The 26,163-nt window shown below is 37.1% G+C and overlaps 1 protein-coding gene across 1 annotated transcript in view; it reads left to right on the forward strand.

The window, feature by feature from the left end:
* MALRD1 (MAM and LDL receptor class A domain containing 1) overlaps positions 1-26,163 on the forward strand; it is a gene marked incomplete at its 5' end in the record, with an annotated part of 247,426 nt that overhangs the window by 220,708 nt on the left and 555 nt on the right. Inside the window, 4 exons of the mRNA XM_084260684.1 lie at positions 14,411-14,493; positions 14,586-14,676; positions 24,047-24,122; positions 25,637-25,693. Of these exons, the coding sequence (XP_084116810.1) occupies positions 14,411-14,493; positions 14,586-14,676; positions 24,047-24,122; positions 25,637-25,693 (307 nt within the window). The remainder of the gene's footprint in view (positions 1-14,410; positions 14,494-14,585; positions 14,677-24,046; positions 24,123-25,636; positions 25,694-26,163) is intronic.

Consider the following 26,163-nt stretch of genomic DNA (forward strand, 5'->3'; position numbering starts at 1 on the left):
AGATTCTCAATGTTCAATATAAAAACAAGTATTGCATGTGATACAATGGCCAGAATGGCTAACATGCTGACCTTGCATTAGCCTGTCACTATTTTCACATCTCTGTGCCTATGCTTGGGACACACAGCATATCTTCTGGGATTTAATAGTCCAGGACCAGATGTAACATCAGTCCTCATGGTGAGTTTTGGTTAATATCAGAATACAACCAAAACAGTTATCCTGTGCAAGTTTTGGAGAGAGAAAAAAGGTAGCATAATGTACAGTGCTCTAAAACAAAAAATACTTTCCAAGACAGGAAAAAGGAGGGAAAAAAATGGGCAAGACCTTTTTAGATGACGGAACTGGCAACTTTGTAAAGCAGTAGGTCATCAAGTAACCTTGTTTAAAAGATAGAAAAATGTCATGTACAAATAAGTTCTTCTTTTACACATTACAGAGTTGGATAACTCAGGTCATATTTGAAAAAACATTTCAGAATATGTCATACTTTGGTATAATACCTTATTAAATTATTTACTAACAATGAAAAACATAATCAATATCCAGTAATATGATACATTTCTTACGCTAATTCTTTGAAAAGATTTGTGAAATTAAGGTATCTTGTCTTGATTTTCAGGTATTTGATGCAGAAGAATAAAGGCAGGGGCATTGCATCAGCTTTGTAACAGACTGTTTTGAGAGTCATTTAAAAAGAAAAAAAAAAAGCATCTGCTAGGAACCATGAAGAAAAAACCACACTTTTTCCACCAAAGACATGATAAATGGCAATGTCCTTGCATTCAGAGAAGTGGGTTAATGAAATCAGTTTTTCAGCTATATAAATGCTGACTTCAGCTTATATAAAAGTCTTGGTACCGTGCCTTTACAAAATGTAAATCTGGCCCATATTAATACAGAATGTTTGTCATGGCTTCCTGCCACCTTATCCCAACTGTTGGCATAAAATCATCAGTAAAAAAACCAGCGCATAGCAAGGATTCTTTGACCTCATAAATTTTTGGATGCTACATCTGTCCGTTAGGGCTGTTGACTAGCAATAAAGGTTAACTAGGTTTTTGTTCTGCCTGGTGGTACACGTTAAAGATGCGTAAATGCTGTTCTGAATGGTACAAGTATGGTGATTCATTGCAGAACAGCGTTAATGTCAGGGGAATACTTCCCCGCTCTTCATCTGTACTACATATTCCTTGGCTGCAACAAAGAAAAGCCTTTATTGAGTGGATACTGGTATAGTTTTAGAAATTTTTCTATCATTTGCCATAGCTCAACAAGTAGTATTAACAATACATGGCATTCCAAAGAACATGGGAAAGGTTTTGCTTTATCAAAGTGCCAAGTGTAACAGTTGAAATAAGCTCTTCTATTGAATTTAGGCAAATAAGACAGATTTAGAACTATCTGTTATCCTCAGTAAAAGTTTCAAGAGTGTACTTGGAGTTCAAACTTCTCTTCATGCCAACTAATAGAGTAGCATTAAGTGCTGAGGTTCGAAGGTTTGAACGCTGACAATAGAAGAGATGATTGAGCTATTCAGAATAACAATAGATTTTTTCTGTTTTTTATTAGGTATAGTGAATTACCTCTGTTGTATGCCATTGCAATAATCTTGTTGCAAAGCTAAGCACTGAATGCCAGAATCAAAGATTTTTATTTAGGAGGGAGGTACAGGGACAGTTTGTGGTCTTCCAATTAAATACTGTGCTGGAACATGCATGCATGAGGGCTTGAATTGAAATTGCATGGAAATCCTTAATTCCAGCCTCTCCTAAACTCTCAAGTCTTGACTCTGTAACCATAACAACGCTAACAGAATGTGTAGCTGGGAGAAAGGTTGTGATGAAATTATTTTTATTGCATCTAAAGTGTCTTAGGTTTTCATAAATTGTTTAAAGGTCATTCCTCTGAAGATTTCATCAATTTAACTTGTTAGCAAGAAACTAGAGTGAATTCCCCAAGCTTCTGTGAAATTAATCACTAATATCGGAAGAGGACGGTGCAATTTATGCAGAGACAATATCCCAACATTATCCTTTTCCAGGGACCACATCGGCATGTATAGAACTTACTGCAGAACTTAAGCCTTTTCTGGGGGATGACTGATGCAAATGGAGTGTAAACCACTGTCTCTGTATTACATGGAGGGTCAGCAAAAGGGAGGTTTTGTGGCTTTTTTGTTTGTTTCTTATAGTTATACATTTAAAATACAAGCAAAAAGTTTTGAAGAATGTATTTCTGCTGATGTAATCTTAGCCTGTACTTGTGCAATGTTGAGAAGCAGCAGCATTGGATGTTACTGTACAGTGTTTCTTCCATGTAAGCAGATAAATTTACAACTGTCTGAGAATGACAAAAAAGATTTATAATCTCCAATATATACTACAATCTACCTGCCAGGAGCAATGCCCTGTGCTGGCAGGCTCTGGTTAAAGCAGACTATTTCAGCTGATTTAAAGACCAACCCAATTCTGGAAAGGGGCAGCAGGAAAGGAAAGAAAATCATTTTATCATATTTTTTTTTTATCTCTGCCAAATGTGTACAGACAAAACACTTCCATTGCTCAAGCATTTAAAATACATATTTAATTTAATTTATTTAATTTCACCTGAACATTGCAAATTCATCTATATAATAGCAATTCACGAGGTAAACACCAGTGAAAAGCAGATATGTGAAGAGGATATACTTTTTCTGTTTTTGCAATAAATACCTATTACTTCTTATCTAATTAGTGCAGATAATAAACTAGAGACTATGATACAGCCTGATTAAAGGAAGTAACACCAAACTTCAAACGACGTAAGAAAACTCTCCACCCCACCCCAAAAAATCAAATCCACAATCTAGAAAAACCAAAGCCAGAAATGGTAGGTCTCTGTGGAAAAATCCAGACACTGTAAATATATTCAGATCTTTATTAGATTTTCTACTGACACATAACACCATCTGTTCTATCAACAGAACTGTTATTTAAGTAAAAACTTTTTTTTTCTGTGAAATTAATAGGTCTATCTTAAAAGTAGATGTCACTTCCATATTTTATTGCATTATTCCCTGATTTTACCTAAATATGAAATCAGTGCTGATCAGGCTTTCTGCTTGGTCATTCATTAATTTTTATTTTGTCCTCTAGAAGTTGCAGCAAAGGACTACATCTGAGACAAATACATAAAAAGTGGGGTTTAGAGATTTATGTTTCTTTGTCTCTTTTTTGTTCTCTTTGTCTCTTATATCCTTCCCCTTTTTGGAGTGTTCTTCAAGAGCATATCAAGCATCAGATCTAAGTTTGCAGTCAAGAACTAGCAAAAGTGACGGAGGGAAAGAATAGAAGAATAAGAAAGACAAGAGAGTCAAAGAGAAGCATCTAAGATTGGTGAAGAGAAAAAGGGAAAACAGAAAAAAGATGGACAGGCAGACTTGCATAAAGGACCGTCTCTTTTCTGTGAACTGATTTAAGCAAAGCCAGCCCTCTTCAGTAAGCTTTTTCACTTCGATTCAACAGGTCAGATAGCAAGATACATATGCAGACTTCTTGAGTAGGTTCACTTCACATTCAGAACAGTCATTTGCATTAGTTCAATCTCCTAGGTTTCTTAGAGTGAGAGAAAATTGAGAGTCCTTTCCTCAATAGTCAAATGCTCTCTGTGCTAAGTATAACATTTAGAGTACATGCACCAAACCTCCCTCCTTCAGCAGGGTGCCAACCCTGTGCTCCCAGTATCCTGTCTTGTAACTCTAGTTCACAAAATGAATAATTTTCACTGCTTATCCAAATTTAAAATGGCAAGAGTACTTATGAGAAGGGTTATTTGTTCTGATGTTCACTTTTTTAAAGCACAGCTCCAGACTCAAAAGCAGTGGGCTGAAAATCAAGAGTCAGTCGTAATTTGAACTCTGATTTCCAGTGGTCAGTGGTAAATGCATCTGCTACATTACTTCAGGCTCTTTCTCTTCTGTTGTGTGAATGTCTCATGTCAGCATCAGTTAGAATAAAACAATATGCTTCCTGGTGTTTTGACCTTTAAATAAAGTTGGGTTTTGTCCTAGAGTAAATTCAGTTTAAAAATCTTTTTCTTCCATTTTCTTGTCTCTTCTCTTCTTTTCCTTTTTCTCTTCTCTTTTCTTCTCTTTTCTTGAAGAAGTCTTAGGAGTTTGATGGTGGTTTTTTTTAATACTTAGCTCGTTTATTTCCCTGCTGAGACTAGCACCACACACTTTCTTCAATGTCTAGAAGTAGCTTCATGATTTGTTTCACTGTGTTCTTAAACATCAGTGTTATTTTATGATAGTGGAAAATCTGTTAATAGAAAACTATTATTTAAGAAGGTGGAAAAACGAAGTACAAAAAAAGAGTTTAATTGTTTGAAATGGTGAATTTCAGGTAAGAACATACTTCATTGCTATAGCTGAATGAATCTGTGCCCTAAAATAGAATGTGTAACACATCCCATCCCTTAATGAATTCTGCTGGGGTATATTTCATTGAAGAGTAAAGACACAAAAGCAAATGACAGAAAATAATTTCCACGTGGATCCATATTTCCATGTCATAGTATGAAATACACTGAAAAAAAAAAATCTGTCACAGACAAGACTATCAGTTTGGTTAGTATCAGGAAGAATTTTAGTGAAGCCAAAAAGTGACTTGCATTTAACATCAGTGTAATTCTCATCAGAGTAACTTGATAATTTGAGTTTGTTCTGATGTTTTTAGGGTAGGAGCCAGGCAAAAATATCAGGCAGATCAGGCATGTTTCAGGTGTCAACTAATTTCAGTGAAGAAATATTTGCTCTGCAATTTTCTGATCATCTCCAAAATGACTGAAGCTACAACTTGTATTTACCTTTCCCCTTTTATTAAATGGTTTGCATGGACCTAATAGGATGTCATTTGCAAGCTGTCTGCGATGGAAACCTCACCCTTGTACTCCTACTCTAACATCAGATGTTGCTTGTTTTCTGTTTAAATATTTAACAGCAAGCATTAAGGTGTTGTTCCTCTTGCCTAGCTGTGTAACAGCTAAATGCACCGATCTAATCTGAACTAGTCATCATGACACTGTTATACCCAATAGCAGAGGATACAGATGTGGAGATCCTATCTGAATTTCACCCAGTCAAAGCTTGTCTGGACTGTCTCTAGATATCTTCCTTTTAAGAGGGCTAATGTAAGAAAAAATAAGTCCCACTCTAAACCTTTAAAACTGGTCACCACATTTTCATTGTGTATCTGTGCAAAAAGCAATTAGATACAATGACCAAGTCCTTCTTTCTAAGTTACCTTTTCTTATTCAGCACAGGCTGTAATTAGAACCTCTCACTGTGGCTCTAAGAGCAATGAGTAATCACAGTGTGTCATCTGGCGACTTGGGAGCAGCTGATAGCATGCCCTGGGAGCAAAGTAACCACAAAATGCATGTTGAAAATGATGATGCTAGTATATGAATTTTCTTCCAAATTGCCATCAGTTAGCACTTTAAGGTCTGCATCCTCTAAAGAGTTTCATTCTCTGTTTTAAGGAGATCTCTTTAGTGCATATCATTAAGTTCTTGGCTTCTCAGACTTGCCATGGTAAATACTCCCCCAAGTCAGCTAAGCACTATGTGACAAATAGCTTCCTTATTATTAGTTTAAGATGTATTTCCTTTCAGTTTGATTGAATGTTCTAGAGGATAAACAGCAACACACAATTTTTCTTCCACTTACCATATATCATTTTGTTTACCTTCAGCGTATCTGCTCCCACTCATCTTCTGTATAAATTAAATCTGATCTTTTCAGTCTCTGCCATATGATTTTAATCACTGTAATCTCTAATGTCTTCTATCTTACCCTTTATGTGCAGTGCATGCTTTTATAATAAAAAGTGAGCAGCTACTTTCATTGAATAACCTATGAAGATGCACAGATTTTTTCTAAGTACTTACATTTCATTTAGAATTTGTTTATACCTCATATTACTCTGCATCACATTGATTCTTTTGCATTTGCCAGGTATGAATTTTAGTAGTTTACAGAATAGAAACTATATTTGGGTCCTTAAATTCCGGTCCCTGTTATCTATCACAAGCAGTCACGTCATATAATTTTATTCAGAAGTTTAGTCAGCTTTCTTTTATGACCAATTATGGGTAATTCTTGGCTTGCATATTCCTCTCTACCTTGCTGTGTTACTGGAAGTTGACAGCATCTGGTGTTCCTTAAATTGCACAGTACTATGTACAGAGGATACAAGCAGATTTGTCTGATACTTTCTAATAATTTCCTCATAACCAGTTTATACCCATTAGTGCTTGTGCCATTAACCTATAAAGGCCCCTCAATACCTCTGTCATCTAACCTCCAAAATGTTTCTAGAGAAAAATCATGTGCCTTTCAGCTTTTCTTTCAGCAAACTAAATAAACTGGACTCCTTTGGACTTCTCTTGTAAGACAGACTCCATTTTTCGGCTCACTTAAATAGTCCTCCTCTGCCTTGCTCCATTTTCCTGAGCAGAAACAACCAGAACTGTTCACAGTGCTTTAGGAAACATCTAAACTAACCCACTGTCTCCCAGTGGGTTAGTGTGCCCTTATCTACACGACATCCAAGGTTACCATCCGCTTCACCTGCCTTTTCCAAGTGAGGTTTCTCTCTGTCCCATATCTCCTTTGAGCTTAAGCACGAACGGAATAATGTGGCTCCTAATTCCAGGCACAGTCAACTGGCAACAGGTTACATTCATCATAAGTACAATATCTTCTAAGTCCATTCATGCAAAAGTCACTATTGGATTTTATTCTGATTCAGAAATAAAGTTTAATTAGAGAGTATGATTTTTTTCTTTTATTTGAGCATGCTGTTAATAACGTCCAGAGTGCAAACAGATAACTACATTACTGAAGTTGAGGCTACATTTTTCCCCATACTGGGTAAAGGGTTGCTGTTTTATCATACTCATAAGCATCTTGTGAAGCTTATTTTGAATAACACTGATTGCAAAGGCTGGTGAGAAGAGAAACTACTTATAGAATCATAGAATATGCTGAATTTGAAGTGACCCATAAGGATAATCAAGTCCAACTCCTGGCCCCACACAGGGCCAGCCAAGTCAGAGCATGGGACTGGGTGCATTGTCCAGACACTTCTTGAACTCAGACAAGCTCGGTGCTGTGACCACTTCCCTGGGGAGCCTGTTCCAGTGGCCAACCACCCTCTCAGTTAGGAACCTCTTCCTAATATCCAACCTAAAGCTCCCCTGTCTCAGCTTCATACCATTCCCTCAGGTTCTATCTCTGGCCACCAAAGAGAGGATATCGGCACCTCATCAGGAAGCCATAGACAACAATGAGGTCTCCCCTCAGCCTCCTCTTCTCCAGACTGTACAAACCAAGGGACTATAGCCTCTCCTCATAAGACTTCCCCTCCAGACCCTTCACCATCCTTGTTGCCCTCCTCTGGACATTCTCTAATAGTTTTGTGTCCCTCTTGTACTGTGGTGCCCAAAACTGCACACAGTATGCAAGATGAGGCCGCACCATTGCAGTGTAGAGCAGGACAATCACCTCCCCGGACCATCTGGCAATCACGTGCTTAATGCACTCCAGGATACTTCTACACTGATATAGAAGAGGAATGTAAAGTCTCTTCTCTGTAAAGAAATAAGTTGTGGGTTTGTGGGATTTTTCCTGTATTCTCAGTCACCACTCCTGGAGTAGTTTGCACTCCAAAAGGTACAGCGCAGCTCCTAAATAATGTTATCACTAGTGTGTAACTGTCCCCTTGTAATGCATTCTAAACATAGGAAATGTAATATAAACAGCACAGCAATGGCAAATCTGGCTTCACTCAGAAGATACTAGTTCGGAGCGTTGGGCAGATTGACAAGTAGGTACAGTCTCCAGAGAATACAATGAAGTGTGCACTTATACACCCTATTTTCCTGAATATAAAAATATAACTTCAGTAATCCACATACAACTTCATTAATTTACATACTACTACTACAATGCACAATAGGTTTTTCTGTATGACAAATCTTTCAGATAGAAATATGAAAAGCAGCTGTGTCTCACAGCAGAGGTGTACTTTGGCCTAAACATAATGGTGAGAATGACCCTTGCAACCAGTAATGGTCAAATTCTGTACTTCCCGTTTGCTGGTTTCTGTCAGCAACTGAGCAAGCTGTGTTAGGGACACTGCAGACAAAAATAGAAATCAGTGCTGGTTTTACTGAATGTACCTTACTCCCATCTACTTATGAAACTTCTGTGGTCAGAAGCAGCTGTGGTCACTACTGCTTGTCTAGAGGCTAGTTTTTCTGTCCCCGCTACTTGTTGAGCAATTCATTATATACACCTGGGTAAACTTAAATAAATAAGCAAAAATAAAAATTCCATAGGCATTTCCACTATCACAAAAGATGATTGATTAACATTTCAGGACTTGTTCTTATGTTCAATCTGCCTTTTAATGCAAATCTTTTTAACATAAACAAGATTGGCACTTAAATTATTAAATCTGAAGAAGTACAGAGGAGATGCAAAATGGATCTTTAGTATTTAATGCTCTGAATGCTTCTAGATTAACATGATGTATGATTTCATATTTTTTAACCTCTTATCAGCTTCAACACAAAACATGAGAGATCTTGAAAAAAGTAAAACCAATATAGATAATTGATGAAAGATAATTTATAAAAATGAAAATGCAGAACACCGCTTTATATTTAACAAACTTAATCATTATGAAAAAATAACAATTACTGCTGGGGGGGAAGAAAAAACTCCCAGACCCAACAGATTTCAGCATTAGATTTTCCTCATGCATCTAATTCTTCCTTGAAAACACCCCTTGTTGGAACTTCTTTTTCAAGTTAACGAGGAGCTATGTTCATGCTTGTGTTTAGAGGTCATGGGCTTGATCTCCTACTGCAAAGCTCTTCTCTTGCCATTTGCCCCTACCCAAGAGCTGTACAGAACACTGATAGATTGGAGTGGAAGTTTATCTATCTCAGACTGAATAAAATAATAAGGAATCAAAAATTCAGATGCCAGGAGGAAAATGGGCAATCAAGTACACATCTGTATTTATTTTGATTTTTGCATATGTTACTTTCACTACAGCACAAAGTTTGATGTTCCGAAATGCTGCAGTGTATCAGGCAGACATGTTCTTGTAAATTAAACCTGCCCTGGATGAACATCAAAACCAACAAAGATCTTGTCTGCTTCTTCTTATTTTTCATTCTGAGTGAGATGAGCCATAACCGCGGGCACAGGATGCAGCAACACAGGCAATGCAAAGTTCACTCCTCTGCATTACCAATATCTATGTTAGGAAATAATGAGTTGGAAATCCTAGAAGCAAATTTGGAGGGTTAACATTTTCCCCTCCGGGGAGACTTTCCCGCAAGAACTTGCTAATGGTAGAAGACATTTTGTCAGGCAGGATAGATTAGGATGTGCAGTGGGATGGAAGTACTCAAGTGCTGTTTCATCTGTCTCTCTTGCTCCTCCTGTTTCAACTATGAGGGTCTTCCTGTCTGAATGGATTGCAGTGGCTATCTCTGTATTTCAGATAAGCTTAAGACTCATGTAAAACGTGCTGCTGCTAATTAGTCAAGATGTAATTAGTCCAAGGAAATTAATTGTACATAAATAATGTGGAATTTCAGCTTCATGGCTAAAGAGATAAATTCAGAGCCTTTTCCGAGTTGTCTGTCTTAAAAATAAAACAGCAGAAAAGGATTATTAAGGAAGCTCTTCAAAATTCCCATTACCCGTCTAATGAAGATTTACCACATTGCCCAGAAGACATGGTTGATCTGCACTCTGTAAGGTCCTTCCACCACATCAGCATTTGCGTATCCCCAGCTGCTCTCTTCAGAGAGGAAGCTAATAGTGACTTTGAAGAAGCAACTTATCTGTCTCCCAACTGAAAATAAAGCACTGTAAGTACAGCCCATGCACAGCAGTGGGTAGGTAATTAAGAGTGTTCTCCTTCATTAACTGGACTTCAAGTGAACCATCTCTTGGGTGCATACCATGGGCTGCTCTGATCTACCTGGAGCTGTTAGAGTAATTAAAGTTCACTTCAAGATTGCATGTGTCAAGGACTGCACACTAGAAAGGTGAAGTTTGACTTCATTTCCTATAAAGCCGTCTGGTATTATGACTGTTATTCACAGATATGGTTTTGCAGTAACAGTCAAAGGACCAAGTCTGAGGGTTGAGACTGTATTATTGTGATTGCAAAACCACAGGAATATGTATACTGTGCCCTCAGTACAAACAGCTAAAGAAACCTCTTACATGTTCTCAAAAGCATTATGAACTAATACGATGCTCCACAAACAGAAAAGAGACTCAGAGAAGTGGGTACATGTATCTCGCTCCTCAAGGACAATAGGTTCTCTGTTTTATTGTATTAGTTTTGTTTATTCTTCCACAATATTTTCATTAGTCAGTTATGGCCTGCAATGGTTTCTGGATTTTTTTAATATAAAATTATATATATAAGTATAGCATTTTCAGACCTGTAAAATATTCTCAGTCTTCTGGATTTCTTATCTAAATTTCCTACTATCCCCCTACTACTGGCCATTTCCCAAATATTTATTTGTTTGGAAAATACCCCCCAGCTTTCCAATTGGAGTGAAATAACTGGAATAGTTTGTTTAGAATTACTTAGATTTTAGTTTAAATTTATCATCTAGAACTCTTACATTCTCTAACCTGAATTACTGTTACAGATACTGGTGCCATTAAAAATCTCACTCTACTCTCTCCTCCTGTTAGAGTGATTTCTTCACCACAGCTATCACTGTATTCAGCTAGAGTTTATACAGAAGATAGATATAAAAGGATAAAAAATCTTGTAAGACATCTATAAAACAAGATTGTTTTGGATACTTAAGACAAGTTTCCCTCCATTCTGGGCACAGAAACACTTGGCTTCAGTAAAAGCTGGAGGCAGTGCTTGTATCAGCTGAGAGCCAAAGATGTTAATGAACAATTTTCCCATGTTTTTCTTGAAAGTTGCAGGTTTTTCAGCTAGCTGTAACATATTTTCTCTTGTTTGTTTTGTGTTTGTTTTGTTTCTTCTTTTTCTTGAGAAGACAGCATTTTCTAAGTAATGAACAGCCAAACCTTACCAAGAGTGGAATGGATCTCTAAATTATAACTCAGATTTTTCTGGCAGTCTTATACTTTACCTCAGTAACAGCAATGATTGCTAAGTTCCCCTGCCAAAGATAAAAATTACTAAATAAATTAATGTGTGAAGATACAAGTGGGAATTCTTAACCAAGTGATATATTCATTCTTCAAGTTTTTTGTTCTTCAGCACTCCTTATCCATCCTGGTCTTTGAGCATTAGATATATTGCTTTTACAGTCTTCATCTTTGTTACACTGTCTCCTCCCTCACCCTATAAATAGTCCCCATGGTTCATGCTTTATGATATTTTTTCCCTCTTATTTGTTTTTTAATTTATCCTAGTCACTTACCAAGTTTCAGAGATACTCTTGGTGTTCTACTTTGATCCATTTTTTACGCTATTTAATTTTACTTTATTTTGGTTTTGTAATCAATGGCACTATTTTAAAGTAACACTTTCAGTAACAACCTAGATGGACAAGTGAAAGATCATTTCAGTAGGCAAAATTACATATGCTGATAGTCTGACATCAGATTCCTGAATGGTGTGTCATGCAACATAGAATCATAGAACAGAATCATTAAGGTTGGAATTCAGAGATTTGGAAAAATCTAAATGTCCAACCTAAGTGAAGCAGTAGTTTAGAATAAAACCTGTATTTATATATACCTGCATATATATAAAAGAAGATAAACTTGTTATTTATACAAATAAAATGTCGCTTTTTTATCCATAATGCAAATACAGCATGAATATGTGGAAATATTTCACCAATAAATGAACAGAGCATGTGAAGATATATTTAGCTGGGTAGTAGGGCTTTCCCATACTCTTACCAGTACATGCACTCGCTTTGTGAGAATTACCTCTTAGCAGCTCTGAGGTGACCCATGCCCCAGAGGCTGCAGAGCAGCAGATGGCCCCTCTCATGCCGTGTCTGAGCAGGGCTGGTGCACAGCTGCAAATCTGCTTTCTCTTTCTTTCTTCCACAGTCAAGTAAGTTCTGCAGTGACAAGAAAGGGGGAATTTTTTGTCAGAAGGATGTCTAGCTCAACAGAAAATCTGTCAAATGGGCAGAAAGAAAATTATACAAACGAGAGCAGTCAGAAAATTATTTTGATGGGTGATAACCATCAGATTGCAATGTTTCTACGTTGGTATGAGCCCAACTGCAATTTGACATTTGTATAAAATTATCAGTCTGCATAAAAGAACAGCTCATGAATGACATGATTTTCTGTAGTATGCTGAAGAAGAAAGACTGAAGGGACTGGGTACTTTCAGTCATTGAATCCAATGGGTCTCCAGCTCAGGCAGAGCTGTCAGCTGAAATTGTGCCACTTTGTTTTTTTTAAATGGGCATGTTAGAATATGCTACTGGCTCAGTCTCTAGAGCTAAGATTCGTTAGTATGACAATTACTAACCTGGATCAAGGTAAGCTTTTAACCAGAAAAAGCTCAGGTCTGTGGGGTAAAATGGATTAAGTAAATATCTCTGCCCACTGCATTCAAGTAGGGCTGGTACCTTCCTCACAGCATGTTCTCTGCCCACTATTTTTCTGTGGTCCCTTGAGTTGCAAAAAATCCCACATCAGCCTCTTTTGGTCTTTAGTGAAGTCTTCCTCCTGTCATAACTAAGACTGGGACATAGACCTGCTTTTCGACAGGCACTGATCCTTTCAGGGTTCTCCTCAATTTTATCAGGGTGCAGACAGATGCTTGCTGTTCCTATCATCCTACCGTTCCTCTCCCTGCATCCACCATGGTCAGATATTTCCTAGGAAAATGAAACACTCTTCTCTGTCCGGAGTGCTTCAGTTAACTCAGTGTGCAACTGCTACAATAAGGCACATACACAATACCATGTGCTAAACCAGAGCAAACAACCTGATGTTCTCTCCACATGTTCAGGTAAAATAGCCTTAATATAAAGGTTTAATTGTGTATATTTGAGATTTCTTATTACATATTTAATAATGTATAAAATAATATAAAAATGCAGGAAACCACAACTATGAAATAGAAATTACTTTATAAAAATTGGTGACTGTGAAAAAATGTTGGCACTACAGGGAGAAAGCAGCTCAATATAAAATCCCACTCACATTAATACAGTTTGTGAAATTGTAGAGAGAAATCATGAGAAGTGAAACTCATTTCCTACTCAAGCAACATTAGCAGGATTGAAACTGGATTGCTACCATAACTTCTTTCTGATGCTCTTTAAAAAAAAAAAAAAAAGGAGGTGGAAAACTTACGAAGCTCATAAACCACCAGCCATGCAGATAATTGAAAAGTTAGTAGAAATCATTCCAGTGTGACACTCAGAGAGGGGTTCAACTCATCAAATGGGGAGCCTGACTTTTAGGTGCTGATATGTAGCTATCCTTCTAACTATGCTCTATGCTAGTCATCACTTAGGGTTTTGTAAATGTAGGTACCTAGATCCATTTTGAGACCCCTTCAGGATACCCAGAAGAGCTGCCTGGGGTGCTCCCAGATGCCACCTGTCTCACCTGAGGCAGTGGACCCTCATCCAGGACTCCAAGGTCACTTCACTCTGATGGGGAAAGCCACAATGAAAGCATGCAGCCAAAAGCTAAACCTAGTAAAATTAAAGGGAAAAGTGATGCACATTTAATGGGCGACTGTGATTAACTGCTGAGCAGCAAGTGTAAAGTAAAACATAAAAGCTCCTGTCAGGTAGTTTGTGTTTTGCTTACTTCAAATCAAGACTGAATTGGAAATAAACAACAAATTTAGAAGAATTTACCATGGCTGCAGTTGTTATCTCAAACGTAGTGCTTCGGTTTTGGAGAGACATTTGTTGAAGTGTTATTATTTTACAAGAACATGGAAAAGCAAGACACAGGTTAGATATGGGGGAGAAATACATCCTTCTCATTTCTAATGATGTCTCCCTACATTTAGGTCCTGGATTCCTACCTCAGAAATGTATTTAACCCTCACATAAAGAATAACGGGGAAATTAGTCAAATTTTTATGTGGAATAACAATACAATGGCAACATGGGAAAGGCAGCCAAATCTAATATTTTAACTTTTTCTTTATTTTTCTCTCTCTTAAGTTTGTTTTGTGTATTTCTCACATTTAATTCTATTAACTTTGATGCTTCTCCTTGTGATTTCTGGGTGAGCTTTAGTCACTTATAAAAGTTCTCAAAACAGTTTGCATTTGTTTTGTGCTTGTCACTGTTTATGTTGTTTGCTTCTCTCTTTTTTCAGAAATTTTTGTTTTATTCACAGATGTGGAAGAGAATGGAGAGGAAACCGTTGTCATATACGTGCTAAGCCTCTTCAGCCTCCCACTTCAAGTCTCCTTCGAAATGGTGGGTCTGTAAAAAGAAAGAAATTTCTTGCAATTCATTCTTTGAGTGTTTCCTTTTACTTATTTCTGTCTTTGATTGCTCTGATTTTGCAGATATTTGGATTGGGTTGGGTATCACTTTCTTGCTGATTAAAATTACAGCTGCTGCCTTGTATTTCCTTTTGAAGAAGAAATTGCCAGAAATGTAAGTAGAACTTTCATTTTGTGTAAAGCAGACACAACTGTGGCACAAAGCAATGGCTAACTGCCCAGTCTCTTTGGTTTCAACTTTTAAATCTCCCCACAGTCTCTTAACCTTCATAAGCAACACTAAGCATAAACCCCAGCTTTGCAATAAAAGCTGAGCTTAGTGGACTCCAGTCTGGAACCAAAGAGTTACAGCTTGATTGCTTAGAATGTTTTGATGGCAATGCAGTATGATTATTCCTGAATTTTAAAATCCACCATTTATCCACCTCAACAGCAGTAGCCCTGATTTTTGCACGATAGTTAAATGTGAAACCTAGAAGGTATTTGTGGTTTCTTGAAACCTCCAAGGACAGATTAGTTTCTTATGGGCAGATTCATAGCTCATCCTGAAGCTACTGTGTACCACATGCACCTGGGGGGACATTTTTGCTCTAAAAATTTATACACATCTGAAGAACTTTCCCTATGATAACTGGTTGGAATAAAAATTGGGGGGGGGGTCTACTTTAAAATATGAGGAGTTTTCATAAAAAGTTTTAATACAAAGGAAAAAATGCAAACTATGAGACTGGAGAGTCACATGACCTTTTTCACAAACCATTGTGTTGGCTTCCTCTCCTTTAGCTACTACATACACGCTCCCATTCTGACTTTCTGGTTTAATGTTTTATTAGTCATTTTAATCAGTAGCTCTTTAGATTTGTCTCCTTATCAATGTCACCTTATCTGTTCCTTCCACCCGCTTCCCCACCACTTCATCTCACACCCATTATCCGATACTGCCACCTTGACTAAGATCACCACAGTACAGACCTCTTGGCCTGTACAAGGACCTGACTACACTGAATGACCACTCTAGACAGTGATTGTTTTTAAATATTTTTTTTTCAAAATTTTTATTTCTTCCATCCAGTACTATGTTTGCTATTAGTAGTGTGCAAATAGCACCTCAATTCTACAGCATAAATGCTTCCTCAGTAAAAGAATGAAACAGCAAATTTGGAAGTGGTTTGTTTCAAAATTTATTCCAAGTGCTTTGAATAACAGTTCTGGTAGTACTAGAGATCTCTCTTCATCCAGCTATTAGAGGTCAGCTGTTTTTTAAGATATGCCTTAGAGTGACAGTTCATTATTTCACATACTTATTTCCTATGCCTTCCACCATCCCTCTGATAATGTTTTCTCTCTCCTCCCAAATTAAGATTTTAAAAAATGTTTTGCTATTTCTTATTTTACTCTAACACTTGTATTTCTTCTCTACCCATCTCTTGATGTATTCTGCTAGATCCTTCTCCATCAGAAAGTACCTACCACTGTCCTTTCCTTCTTTCAGGAACTGCTGTTGTGCGTTGCCATGTCCATTTTCATGTTGTTAGATTTCCCTTGCCCCTCATTTTACTCTGCAGAATTCATCTTCAAAGCTGTCACTTTTCTTTTAAACTTGTGCTCTGCTATAGACCTTTCTCTCTTTGGGGGTGCTGTTATCTTCCAAACTATCTACGAAATTGTGCAGACTCCTGTCCTGACATTATTGCTGCTGACACATCTCCTAACACTGCATGCTACCCCTGACAGGTAGAGTTGTCTATGGACAGAGGACAAAAATGTTGAAGCAGGAACATTTACTGGTTGTGCTGCTGTTAATTGAGTGCATAGCTTCACCTACTTTCTTTATGTCTGCTTCCTCTTCTGTGAAGTGGGAATAATAGCATTTCCTTATCTGACTTCACAGGGGCTTTAAGACTTAACTCATTCACATTTATACAACCTGCTAAGGTACACGTATGGAAATGCACCTCAGATGTGTGACATTAGTTCCATTGTAAGAGATGTTTGATTTGGGGGGGTGTTGTAATTTCAATTAATAATTTTTCCCCCCTAAAAGTCTATTTTTTTCTCCAAACATGGTGTTTTAATCATCAAATTATTATTTTTAATGCTGCCTCTCTTGTGCTCTAAAAACTTTTTTTCATAAATGTCTGCTTAAAGGTTACTGCTCTGCCATCCATTTCTCTTCTACCCACATATCTGTATGTAAGGAGTACATTTTCTTTCTTGTAATTATACATAGAAATATGTACATGAAAAGGTACCCAATATGAGGCCAAACACTTTAGTATCTTATTAGGCATGAATAAGGAATGAACAGGGATGAATGAGGATCTTCTTACTACGGCACTATGAAAATATTACAGTCCTGGCATGAGGAGCATCAGAGCTGTGAAACAGAGAGTTAGTAGAAAGCAAAGTTTATTCTGGTCTTGCTTTCTCTGTAGCTGTCAAAAAAGTAAGTTACGATGATGGTAATTTTTGTGGTTCCAAATTTTGTCTGTTAGAAACTGACTAAGATTGCAAATAATTTTGTCCAAAGTACAGAGTAAAAAAAAGGTTTTGTTGCTTTTAATCACAGCTAATGTAACATGTAAGTTAAAATGCATTTCATAAGCATCTGATCAAGAAACAGCTAATAAGTGGATATTTGATTGAAATTGTGATATTGTGAAAACAACGAAATCTGAAACTTTGAATTTGAAGAGATAATCTCATCCAGGTCATTTGTATCTCCCTCTTTCACTACCTAGAGCCTAGTATGATTTGGTATACAAAAATCACAGCTAGAAACATAGTAGTTAATTAAGGCAAAATACTCCTTAACTGCTTAATCAGTAATCAGAAGAGACTAGTCAAAATGCAGCCAATGTTGTCATGCTTAAGTTTGGATCTTTATGATAAGGCTTTAGAACAAGAAGTGACTTGTGTTTGCATAAGTCTGTAAAATGTACAATGTGACAGCACCACACAGAGGCATGAGGTTTTACTCCTGATTTTTTTTAAAGGGGATTTGATGAACTAGAGGAATTTAACTGCACACATGAAGAATACTTTCCTACAAGTAATTTTCACTTCAAAGGCTTGTGTCTGCTTTTAGCCATCCTGGGTCATGCTATTTTCTTAAAGTCATTAGGCAATAGAGGCACTCTAGGAGTGCCTGCTTGGCTATTCTTTCACCAGACAGCTTTCAGACACCTGAGCCCATACTTCTTTTGATAAATGTTTTTGCCAGCTATTTTTAATAATTTCTATTAGTGGCTCTTTTTCCCTTCCTGGTAGAGAACCACACATGCAGGTAATGGCAGATGGTCCTCTAGAGGCACATTGACAATTAGGTGCTAGCTCCCATGACATTTTAAAATGCAATGAGAGTCTATCTATGCCTTAATGGAAATAGCATAGGAATGTGCACAAGAGCTGGAAAAGAAGTTTCAGAATCCAGCAGAACTAATTTTTTCACCAGAAAAACAGGTAGAGGGCAGTAGGGTAGGCTGATGACCCCTTAGACAATTCCTGGATAAACTGTCACTGACAGCAGTGAGAATTTGAAAGTTATATTTGTCCCTCTTTTTCTTCTCTGGAAAAATTGATAGTGCCTTAACCCTTCCTTTCAACCCAGAAATAATGCCCTGCTTCCCCTTTGCTCTCTTCTCCTTCCTTAGCAAGAATCTCTGATCTGATCTGCAGGCTTTAAATTCTTGAGTGCCTGTGTAGGAGTTATTGCAAATCATCATGTAAGTTTATTTTCTAATGGACAAAAGCAGCCCACCACATGGCTTGGCAGCAGTGTACTTCATTACCACTATGGCATTCAGATATGCAAGCTACTTCCCAGCTCCCAGATGGGAATATGTGAAACTTCTGAATAAAAACCCCAAATCAGAGGAAGCTTATAAGTTCTCACATTCCTGTTCGTGCTCCAGAGATGACATTTTCTAGTCCAAAGTGGAAGGCTGCCAGTTACTCCACTCCTCCAGTGGATCTGTCTTTACTGACCAAAAAGAAGCAAAGCTTCCATTTAGCTTCCATTTTATTGCAGCTGCCTTCTCATGCTTCATTTTACTTTAAAAAGTGAGAATGAAACATTTTCCACCCAGCTAAGCTAACTTCTTTGCTATTGTCTCCAAAGCAGTCCTGGATCCTTTCAGCTTCTTTCTTTCCTTTTCTTGGTCTGTGATATCAGCAGCAATTCTAATGTACCACAGCTGTTATCAGTCCTGTCAGTCATAATGAACGCAGAACATTAAATTTTCCAAAGAGTATCAATAATGTATCTTGTCACACAGGCAGCAGAGTGAAAAACTGAGGGGCTCTGATAAAATATTTTTCAATGATAAAAAATCATGAGAAAACAGGATCTACAGAGGCCATTTTTCATCCTGCCACAAGACAGATTCAATTGTATCACTTCTGGATTAGCACTTAAAGACCTCTAGCAACGTGAATTTGATGGCATCCTCAGGCAATCTTGGTACCCTAGGTAGAAAGAAAGTTTGCTGTTAGAAAGTTTGCTGTTAGAAAGTTTTTATCCAACTGCTAATACGTCTGTTTACAATTTAAGCAATTTAACTTCATTCCTTGTCACCATGGACAAGAGCAGATCATTTCCTTCCTCCTTGCAAAGAGTTTTGTCAGTACTTGAAGGCAGTTGCCATTCGTCCTTACAGGCTGCTTTTTTTAGGCTAAAAAAGCTCAGTGCTTTCAGCCTTTCTTCACGGTTAAGGTTTTCTCACAATTATGATGATTTCCAGTTGCTGTTGCCAGGACCTTCTACAATTAGGTAATACCCATCTAGAGGTCTGTTGTGGGGGTAGGGATAGGGTATTCCCGGAGAGGCTCTCCAAGTGGATTTGAAGGATTGCCAGATATCGTTGCTGACTACGCAGCAACGTATATTTCTATATTCCAAAGTGATAAAAGGAATGACAATGGAAAGACATTTATTGTTTTCAGCTTCTGAACTGGAATAGAGACAGTTACTGCTGTTTCAGAATGAGAGAAAAAGGTGCAGTTTTATGAGAAAAAGAAAAACAGAACTAGCAAGCAGCAGCCATAACTGTTGTTTGGGCATTGTTTTATCAGTTTATGCTGGTATCCAAATCCATTCTTTCTTCTCTACATTATTTTTTTTTTCTAAAGGATGAAGCTCAATGTCATAGTCAGAAATCTTCAGGTTTTCTGAAATGTACATCTCACAACTACCACACATAGGAGAGGCTGCAAAGAAACAGAAGGTGACATGCTGAAAGAACAGAGCAAATCTCTGGGTCTATAACCTTCAGGATCCCCAAGATAAAAGATGCAAAAGACTGACATTTTAAAAAAATAAATAATTAAGTTTCCTAAAGTGCCTCAGAAGGTACAAAGTGCAAACCTAGGAAGCCCAGACAGCATATTAACAGCCTAATCAAGCATCCAGGTGACTTGTAGGTGATTCTAAATGCAGCTTTTGGAAAATCTGATCTCCTTGCATCTAAGCTCTTGTTTCTTCTCTGAGATGTACAAAATACAGCTTACTTCTGAAAACAGATTTAGTTGAAAAGGTTTTATAAGTGATTTATAAGGAAATTGAGGTCTTGATTTATAGTTTCTGTTTAGAGCAGAAGCTTTAGAACATCTATAAAGAATTTTTTCAAGGGATTATTTTAGTTATTAGTTTAATTGAAAATGAATCTTTGGCCCACTAGGATTTTGTCATTGTTATGGACCTGGAGATAAACATTATTCTAGTACTGTATTTCCTAGAAATTTCTGTCTTGTCTAAAAGAAATGTTTGATTTTTCATTAAAAAGTCCATTGAAAAGTACAAAATTCAGAGCTATTGTATGCAAATGAATGAAATCTACATTCTTTAATTTTCCATTAAATAGCACAGCCTCCCTTTATACATTGGCAGGTAGTTTGTGGATCACACAACTTTCTCTCATCTCTGTGAAGTTCTACTGGAGAAACACATAACAAGGCAGTAGGTTTTGCTACTACAGAACACAGAGAAGCTTAGCAAAGCTATGACCCACATGACCTCATCCCAAGATGATTAATCCTCTCCTTTCCTATTGTGGTATTTCTGGTTATGTTAGAAAACCCAGTTCCCTCTGAGCTGCCTTAACCACATGTTTGAGTTATTTCTTCTTTTTTTTTTTTCCCCTAAACCATCCAATGCTTGGCATTTTTAACCCTAATTATTCCCTGCTTAGTACAGTGTTTGAAACTTGGCATTTACAGGTTTACTTCATAAATGAGATTCATAAACATTTCACATTGATTAACTATTCTGGACCATATTTTTTGTGAGTGATGAATTACCCTTGCCCTTACTGTACAGTGGTAATGCATACAAGACTTTCTTCACATCATGAGACCTTGTGATAGGCATATTGCTCTTTACTGTACCAATAAGGTATTATTTCCTATCAGGGTAATGTTTCACTTATGTCAAGTACCAGCAAGCACTGAAAGAATGAGCTAAACTCAAGCCACTGAGATACATTTAGTCAAACTGCCCCATCAAGCAGTTTAAAATTAGGGTGTAAACTAATGACCAGATGGCAACACTCACCCAATGACTAATATTGCATGTTTTACTCTTTCTTCAGCAGTATCTATACTGATGACAGAGTACTGGAGTGGGCATACCATTGCTTTAATAAGGAAAGCTTCAAATGTCTAATTAACTGAAAATCTGATGTATTTATTTCTGGGGATCTATGCACAACATGGAAGTAATGTGAAAATGTCCTCAGTTCCTGAGTGCAGACTTCTTCAGGCAGTTATCACCTCATCCAACTGATGGGTTATAGCACTTGCATAAACATGAGATTGAATTTTCACTTTTATATTTTTTGAGGACGTTTAAGTAATTCAGAAATATTTCCAAAAATTTTAAGGGTAATCATTGGTATTCCTCAGAAAGAATTGTTTGCTACAGTCTCAAATAGGTTGTAACCATACATGTGTTTGTAAAATATATTCATATACAGGACACGTATATGCAACTATGTGCATCCATGTGAATCTTATATGTTAAAAGAAAGCTTAATCCCCACTTCACCTAAATCTGGGGTGCATAAATTCAACAAGTGCCCATATTTTGAGCCACGTAATTCCCACTGTCCCTAAGATTAGGTGCCCAGCTACATAAGCTTTTTCATGATTCAGACCTAAACTGGAGGGAGAGAAAATCTGCTAAACAACCTGAGCAAGACTTAATTTTTGTGCCTTAGAAAGCCTCACACACATAGACAGGGCCAATTTCAGCACTAAACAGAACAACCACAGGCACGCTCTTGCAGAATTCAGCCAGCACTCTTTTTGGTGCCCACACTTTGGCATGGTACCCTGCAAATTAGTGATCCTTCTTGCAGAGGAAGGTGGAGATCTGTATTCAGCACCCTTGCCCTCAGGAAAGACCTAAGTGCTTCAGCATGGACTTGCCCAAATAAGCAGTATATATGTCTTGCATAAATTGCTTAAGTTTGGTAGGGGCTGGGGGATGAAAGAGAATCAGACCCATCCCTATCTTTATCATTTCCTCTTGGCATGTCAAAGGTGGTTCCCACTGTGAATTGTGGGGCTTGTGTTGCCTTGGAAGTGTCTCCACTGACTGTAAGAATCAATGTGTTTGATTCCATATCATGCTCTTCGACCATGCACTTGGTTGGTGCTGTCTAAAGGAGACCTCAAAATTAAGGCATTCAAATCTGGCCCTTTGGGCATTAGTTTAGAAGCAGAACAGAGTTCCTTGAAAACTTCTTACTGAGTTTGCTTCTGGCCCTACGTTTTGTAAGCCATGGTGTGATTTTAGAGTAAAAAATCAATCCTGTGTACATTTTGTGGAAGATTATGTTCAGGAAGATTAGTATGCAAATAGACACGTAGCAGGCATGTAAATAACCCAATATATTATAGTTTCACTAAACTAACTAAAAGCCTCAGAATATAAGGATTTATCACAGTTAAGATTAACATCAAATGAACAAATCAGTGGGTTCAAGTATTCAGCTCTCCCCATTGGCGTGTCAGGTAATCAAGCTGAATTATGAGACTGGCATTAGAAGAAATTACTTGCTGGAAATATTATAAAAGATCTTAAGGAGATATGTCTCTTTTAGTCTAAACACCAATCTTAGTTTCTTGCAGTGATTTAACTCATAAGGTGATATATTTCTGTAGCATGTATGTGCCTTCCTACTAAGTATCCATTCTGGTTTTAATTCTTTGCAAAAGCAACCATGCAGTGTGCCTCCCTTGTGGCTCTCACTGAGGAAACAATAGCATCCCTTCCTAACATCTCCTGCAGCTCTCTGTGACTGCTCTTGTTCCCTAAGTCTTACCTACCACAGTAACACAGAGCGTGTACATCTATTCCTAGGAAGACACTGCTTAAACCATCCGTAGGAAGCAGCTTTGGAATACAAACACTTTTTAATACAAGAAAATCCATCTTCCAAGAGATTGGATATTAGCGTTAGGGAAATTTTTATTTTAGAATACTGCACAAACACAGCTTTCTATGTACACAAAGGCATGTATATGTTCTTATTTGTAAAACCATTAGTGAAAAAAAAACCAACAAAAACCCCTAAATGCATCTCTTCAAAAGTAAAAATAATGAAAAAGAAAGTCTGCTTCTGCTTCATTCCTCATTAATTTGAACTAATGCAGCTGTAGCTTTTTATATGGCAATGGAACAGTTTTGATAATTTCAAGCATTGTGAAATATTAGCAACCAGTCATCTATATGGAAAAAAAAATAAATTAGACATAGGCAGAAAGTTCCACCCCCAAGTATCTTTTGCTTTTGCAGAATTAATGGGATTAACCACATAGGTCAGAAACATTTCCAAAAAAGGAATATGTGAAGGCCTCTGTCAGGAAAGCATATTTTTAAATTTCTAGCTGAGGCAATGGACAGGACACCCATAATTAGGACGATTTGTCCTATTCATCTTATAAATTGCTTAAGGCTTTGTGTTCATTTGGGAAACCTATGCATTCCAATAGCTTCAGTGATTCTTTAAATATTTCTGACTTTGTAGCAAAGGGGATTGGGAGCTTCTGTGGTTTTAAAACTAAAATGCAAGTTCTTTCTTAATTTATTGGGGAAAAGTTCTTATAACAATTAAATAACTAAAGTGTTCTTGAACTCACAGCTTGTTAAGGGCATGTTAATTACTGAACACAGAAAGAATGTGATCTCATCACAAACAAATTATAGCAATGCAACTTTTTAACTTACATCATGTTTTATTTAATATATAGCATTGTACCTCCGTTTTAGGAATTCCAAATAGCTCTATGAATATCCAAAAGCATCTACATTTTTAGCAGCAACAAATAAATACTTATTATTTAACCTACACAAATTACACAGAATGTCAGTTTAATTTCATTCATTTTGGTAGAGCTCAGTCAGAAATATGTATGTGGCCACCTATGTTTTCTGACTCAAGTCTTTTCAACATGAGATTGGTTCTTTGACAACCTGTGTAATATTGTGGGTGCTTTTGTTGTTATTTGCTGGACTTTTCAAGGAAACTGAAGAAAACTGCTGATGCTTCATTTGCCAACCCACTGTACGAAGACCTCAGCTCATCTCGGAAAGTAAAAGTAAGTAGCAGTAACTGCCTCTGTACATACAGGAAAATGCAAGGCTGTAGTCCTCAACCAAGTTTTCCATTAAAACAAACAGTGTAATCACTGAATGCTGTTTAATAAAAGAATTAAGAATTTAAAATTGTTGCGTCACTCAGATCAGTTCCACTGCATTTTCAAGACACAGCAATTTGAATATCAATTAAATTTTTAGAACATCCTGAAGTTTATAACTAATACTGACTGAGAACCTTGTGATTCTTTGCAAAAACATCAACAACAAAAATACAAAATGCATGACTCAGCACCCAAGTTGCCTTTACAGAGTCGCTTAACTTTAACAGATTAGTTTATAACACTTTCCAATACCTTAAATGTGCCTTACTATTCCCATCACTGTAAAATTCACCTCAACACTAAAGAAACACTTGGTCAAATATTCCCTAATATAATTTCTTAATCATAATTAAAAGATTTCTAGAGTAACAAAGTAGTTTGTGAATAAAATATACATGTAAAAGGAACATGTTGCAACAGAAGATTTCAAAGCAATGTTTAATTATCAAATTAAAGTGGCAGCTAAAATTTATGTTTTACAATTAACCAGAGAAATATGACCAGCTATCTCTGCTATTTGGGTTATCATTTAAAACAACAGAGGCAAAGAACCTTGGAGGTAAAGGAGAAAAAAAATTTCAAAAAAAATCTGTCCTGTCCTCATTTTGATATTGCCCTTATTAGCATTGAATGATCTAGTCTTGGTTTGTAACAACATAAAACTTCCTTGTCCTTTCCACACTGAGTAATATATGATTCCACTGTAGCTTTGAATGGGATTAACTATGACAGGCCATTTACTTTCTATAAAAGTTTCCTTACACCTGATTTTAGCAACATTAGATCAAATTAATTCAGTTGCAGGTTGGAGTTTCAGGTTGGAAACATTCCCATCACAATCATGTCCAATTTATCAGGACATTTTTATTTCAGTTAAAATAGATTCCTGACAGGTTTCATTTAATAGGATGTTGGAAAACAGAAGCACGGTACCAGGAGAGACATTTTCATAGAAGACAGCCCCAGGCGTTGTGATTGAATTCCAGTGCTGTACCAGATTTTCCTTCATTTTCTTTAAGATCTGGAGAATATGTGTTTTCACTAATTCTTCCTTTGAAAGAGAAAACAAGAGGCATAAGTTTTCTCTGAGTCTGATGCGCCTTAAACCTGAATGGTGTACCACCAGTCAAAGAATATGGTAAAACATGAGGGATGGCTCTTATCTCCAGCTGAACACCCACAAGTTACGGGCTTGCGGGTGTCTGCAAGTTTCGTAAAGAAAGAACAGTTCTCCTTGGGCCATTCTGAACACCAAAACCATGTAGGCCTCGTGTTGCCACAGACTTGCCTATAATATTGCCTAATAGTTTGGTATCCATAGGGTGTGTTACTCAGACACATGGAAGGATATTTTCAGAATACTGTTTACAGCTTGCTAAAAGTATTCTGAAGCAGTTTTTTTCTTTTTATAGTCTCCTGGACTTGTCACTTCACCCACTGTTCAAATCAGTGTTTCTCCATGGCATGAGGTATGTAATAACACCTTGGTCTTCTAAAGTAGGATATTTGTTGAGCTATTAAATAAAATTTATTTGCAGAGGAAAGAAAAAAATGTCACTTAAAGTCTGTGTTATATTGCTGTTCATAATGTTAACACCTCTGGAAATCTGAGAAAGATGGTCAGGGTTGGGTAGGCAGACAACAACCTTGTAATAGCAATTTAATTAAAGTTGCTCACCATCACTACTTGTTACACTGTACATTAGTTCATAAGGCAGATGGTGAAGATAGTGTTTAGAACTACAAAAGTCTTTACCTGAAGAGTTTGATTAACTCTTTTCTCATACATTCCTCATACAAGAAAATCTAAACTGGTCATTTAGATTACAATACTATGTATTAAAATTAGTGACCCCCTGCACTTACACTACTGTACACAGATTCTCCCAAAATACTACCATATGTGTGTTAGAGCAAGGGCTCTGGAGACAAGTAAAAC

This window comes from Gallinula chloropus, assembly GCF_964237585.1.
Source record: "Gallinula chloropus genome assembly, chromosome: 2".
NCBI classification, from domain to species: domain Eukaryota; kingdom Metazoa; phylum Chordata; class Aves; order Gruiformes; family Rallidae; genus Gallinula; species Gallinula chloropus.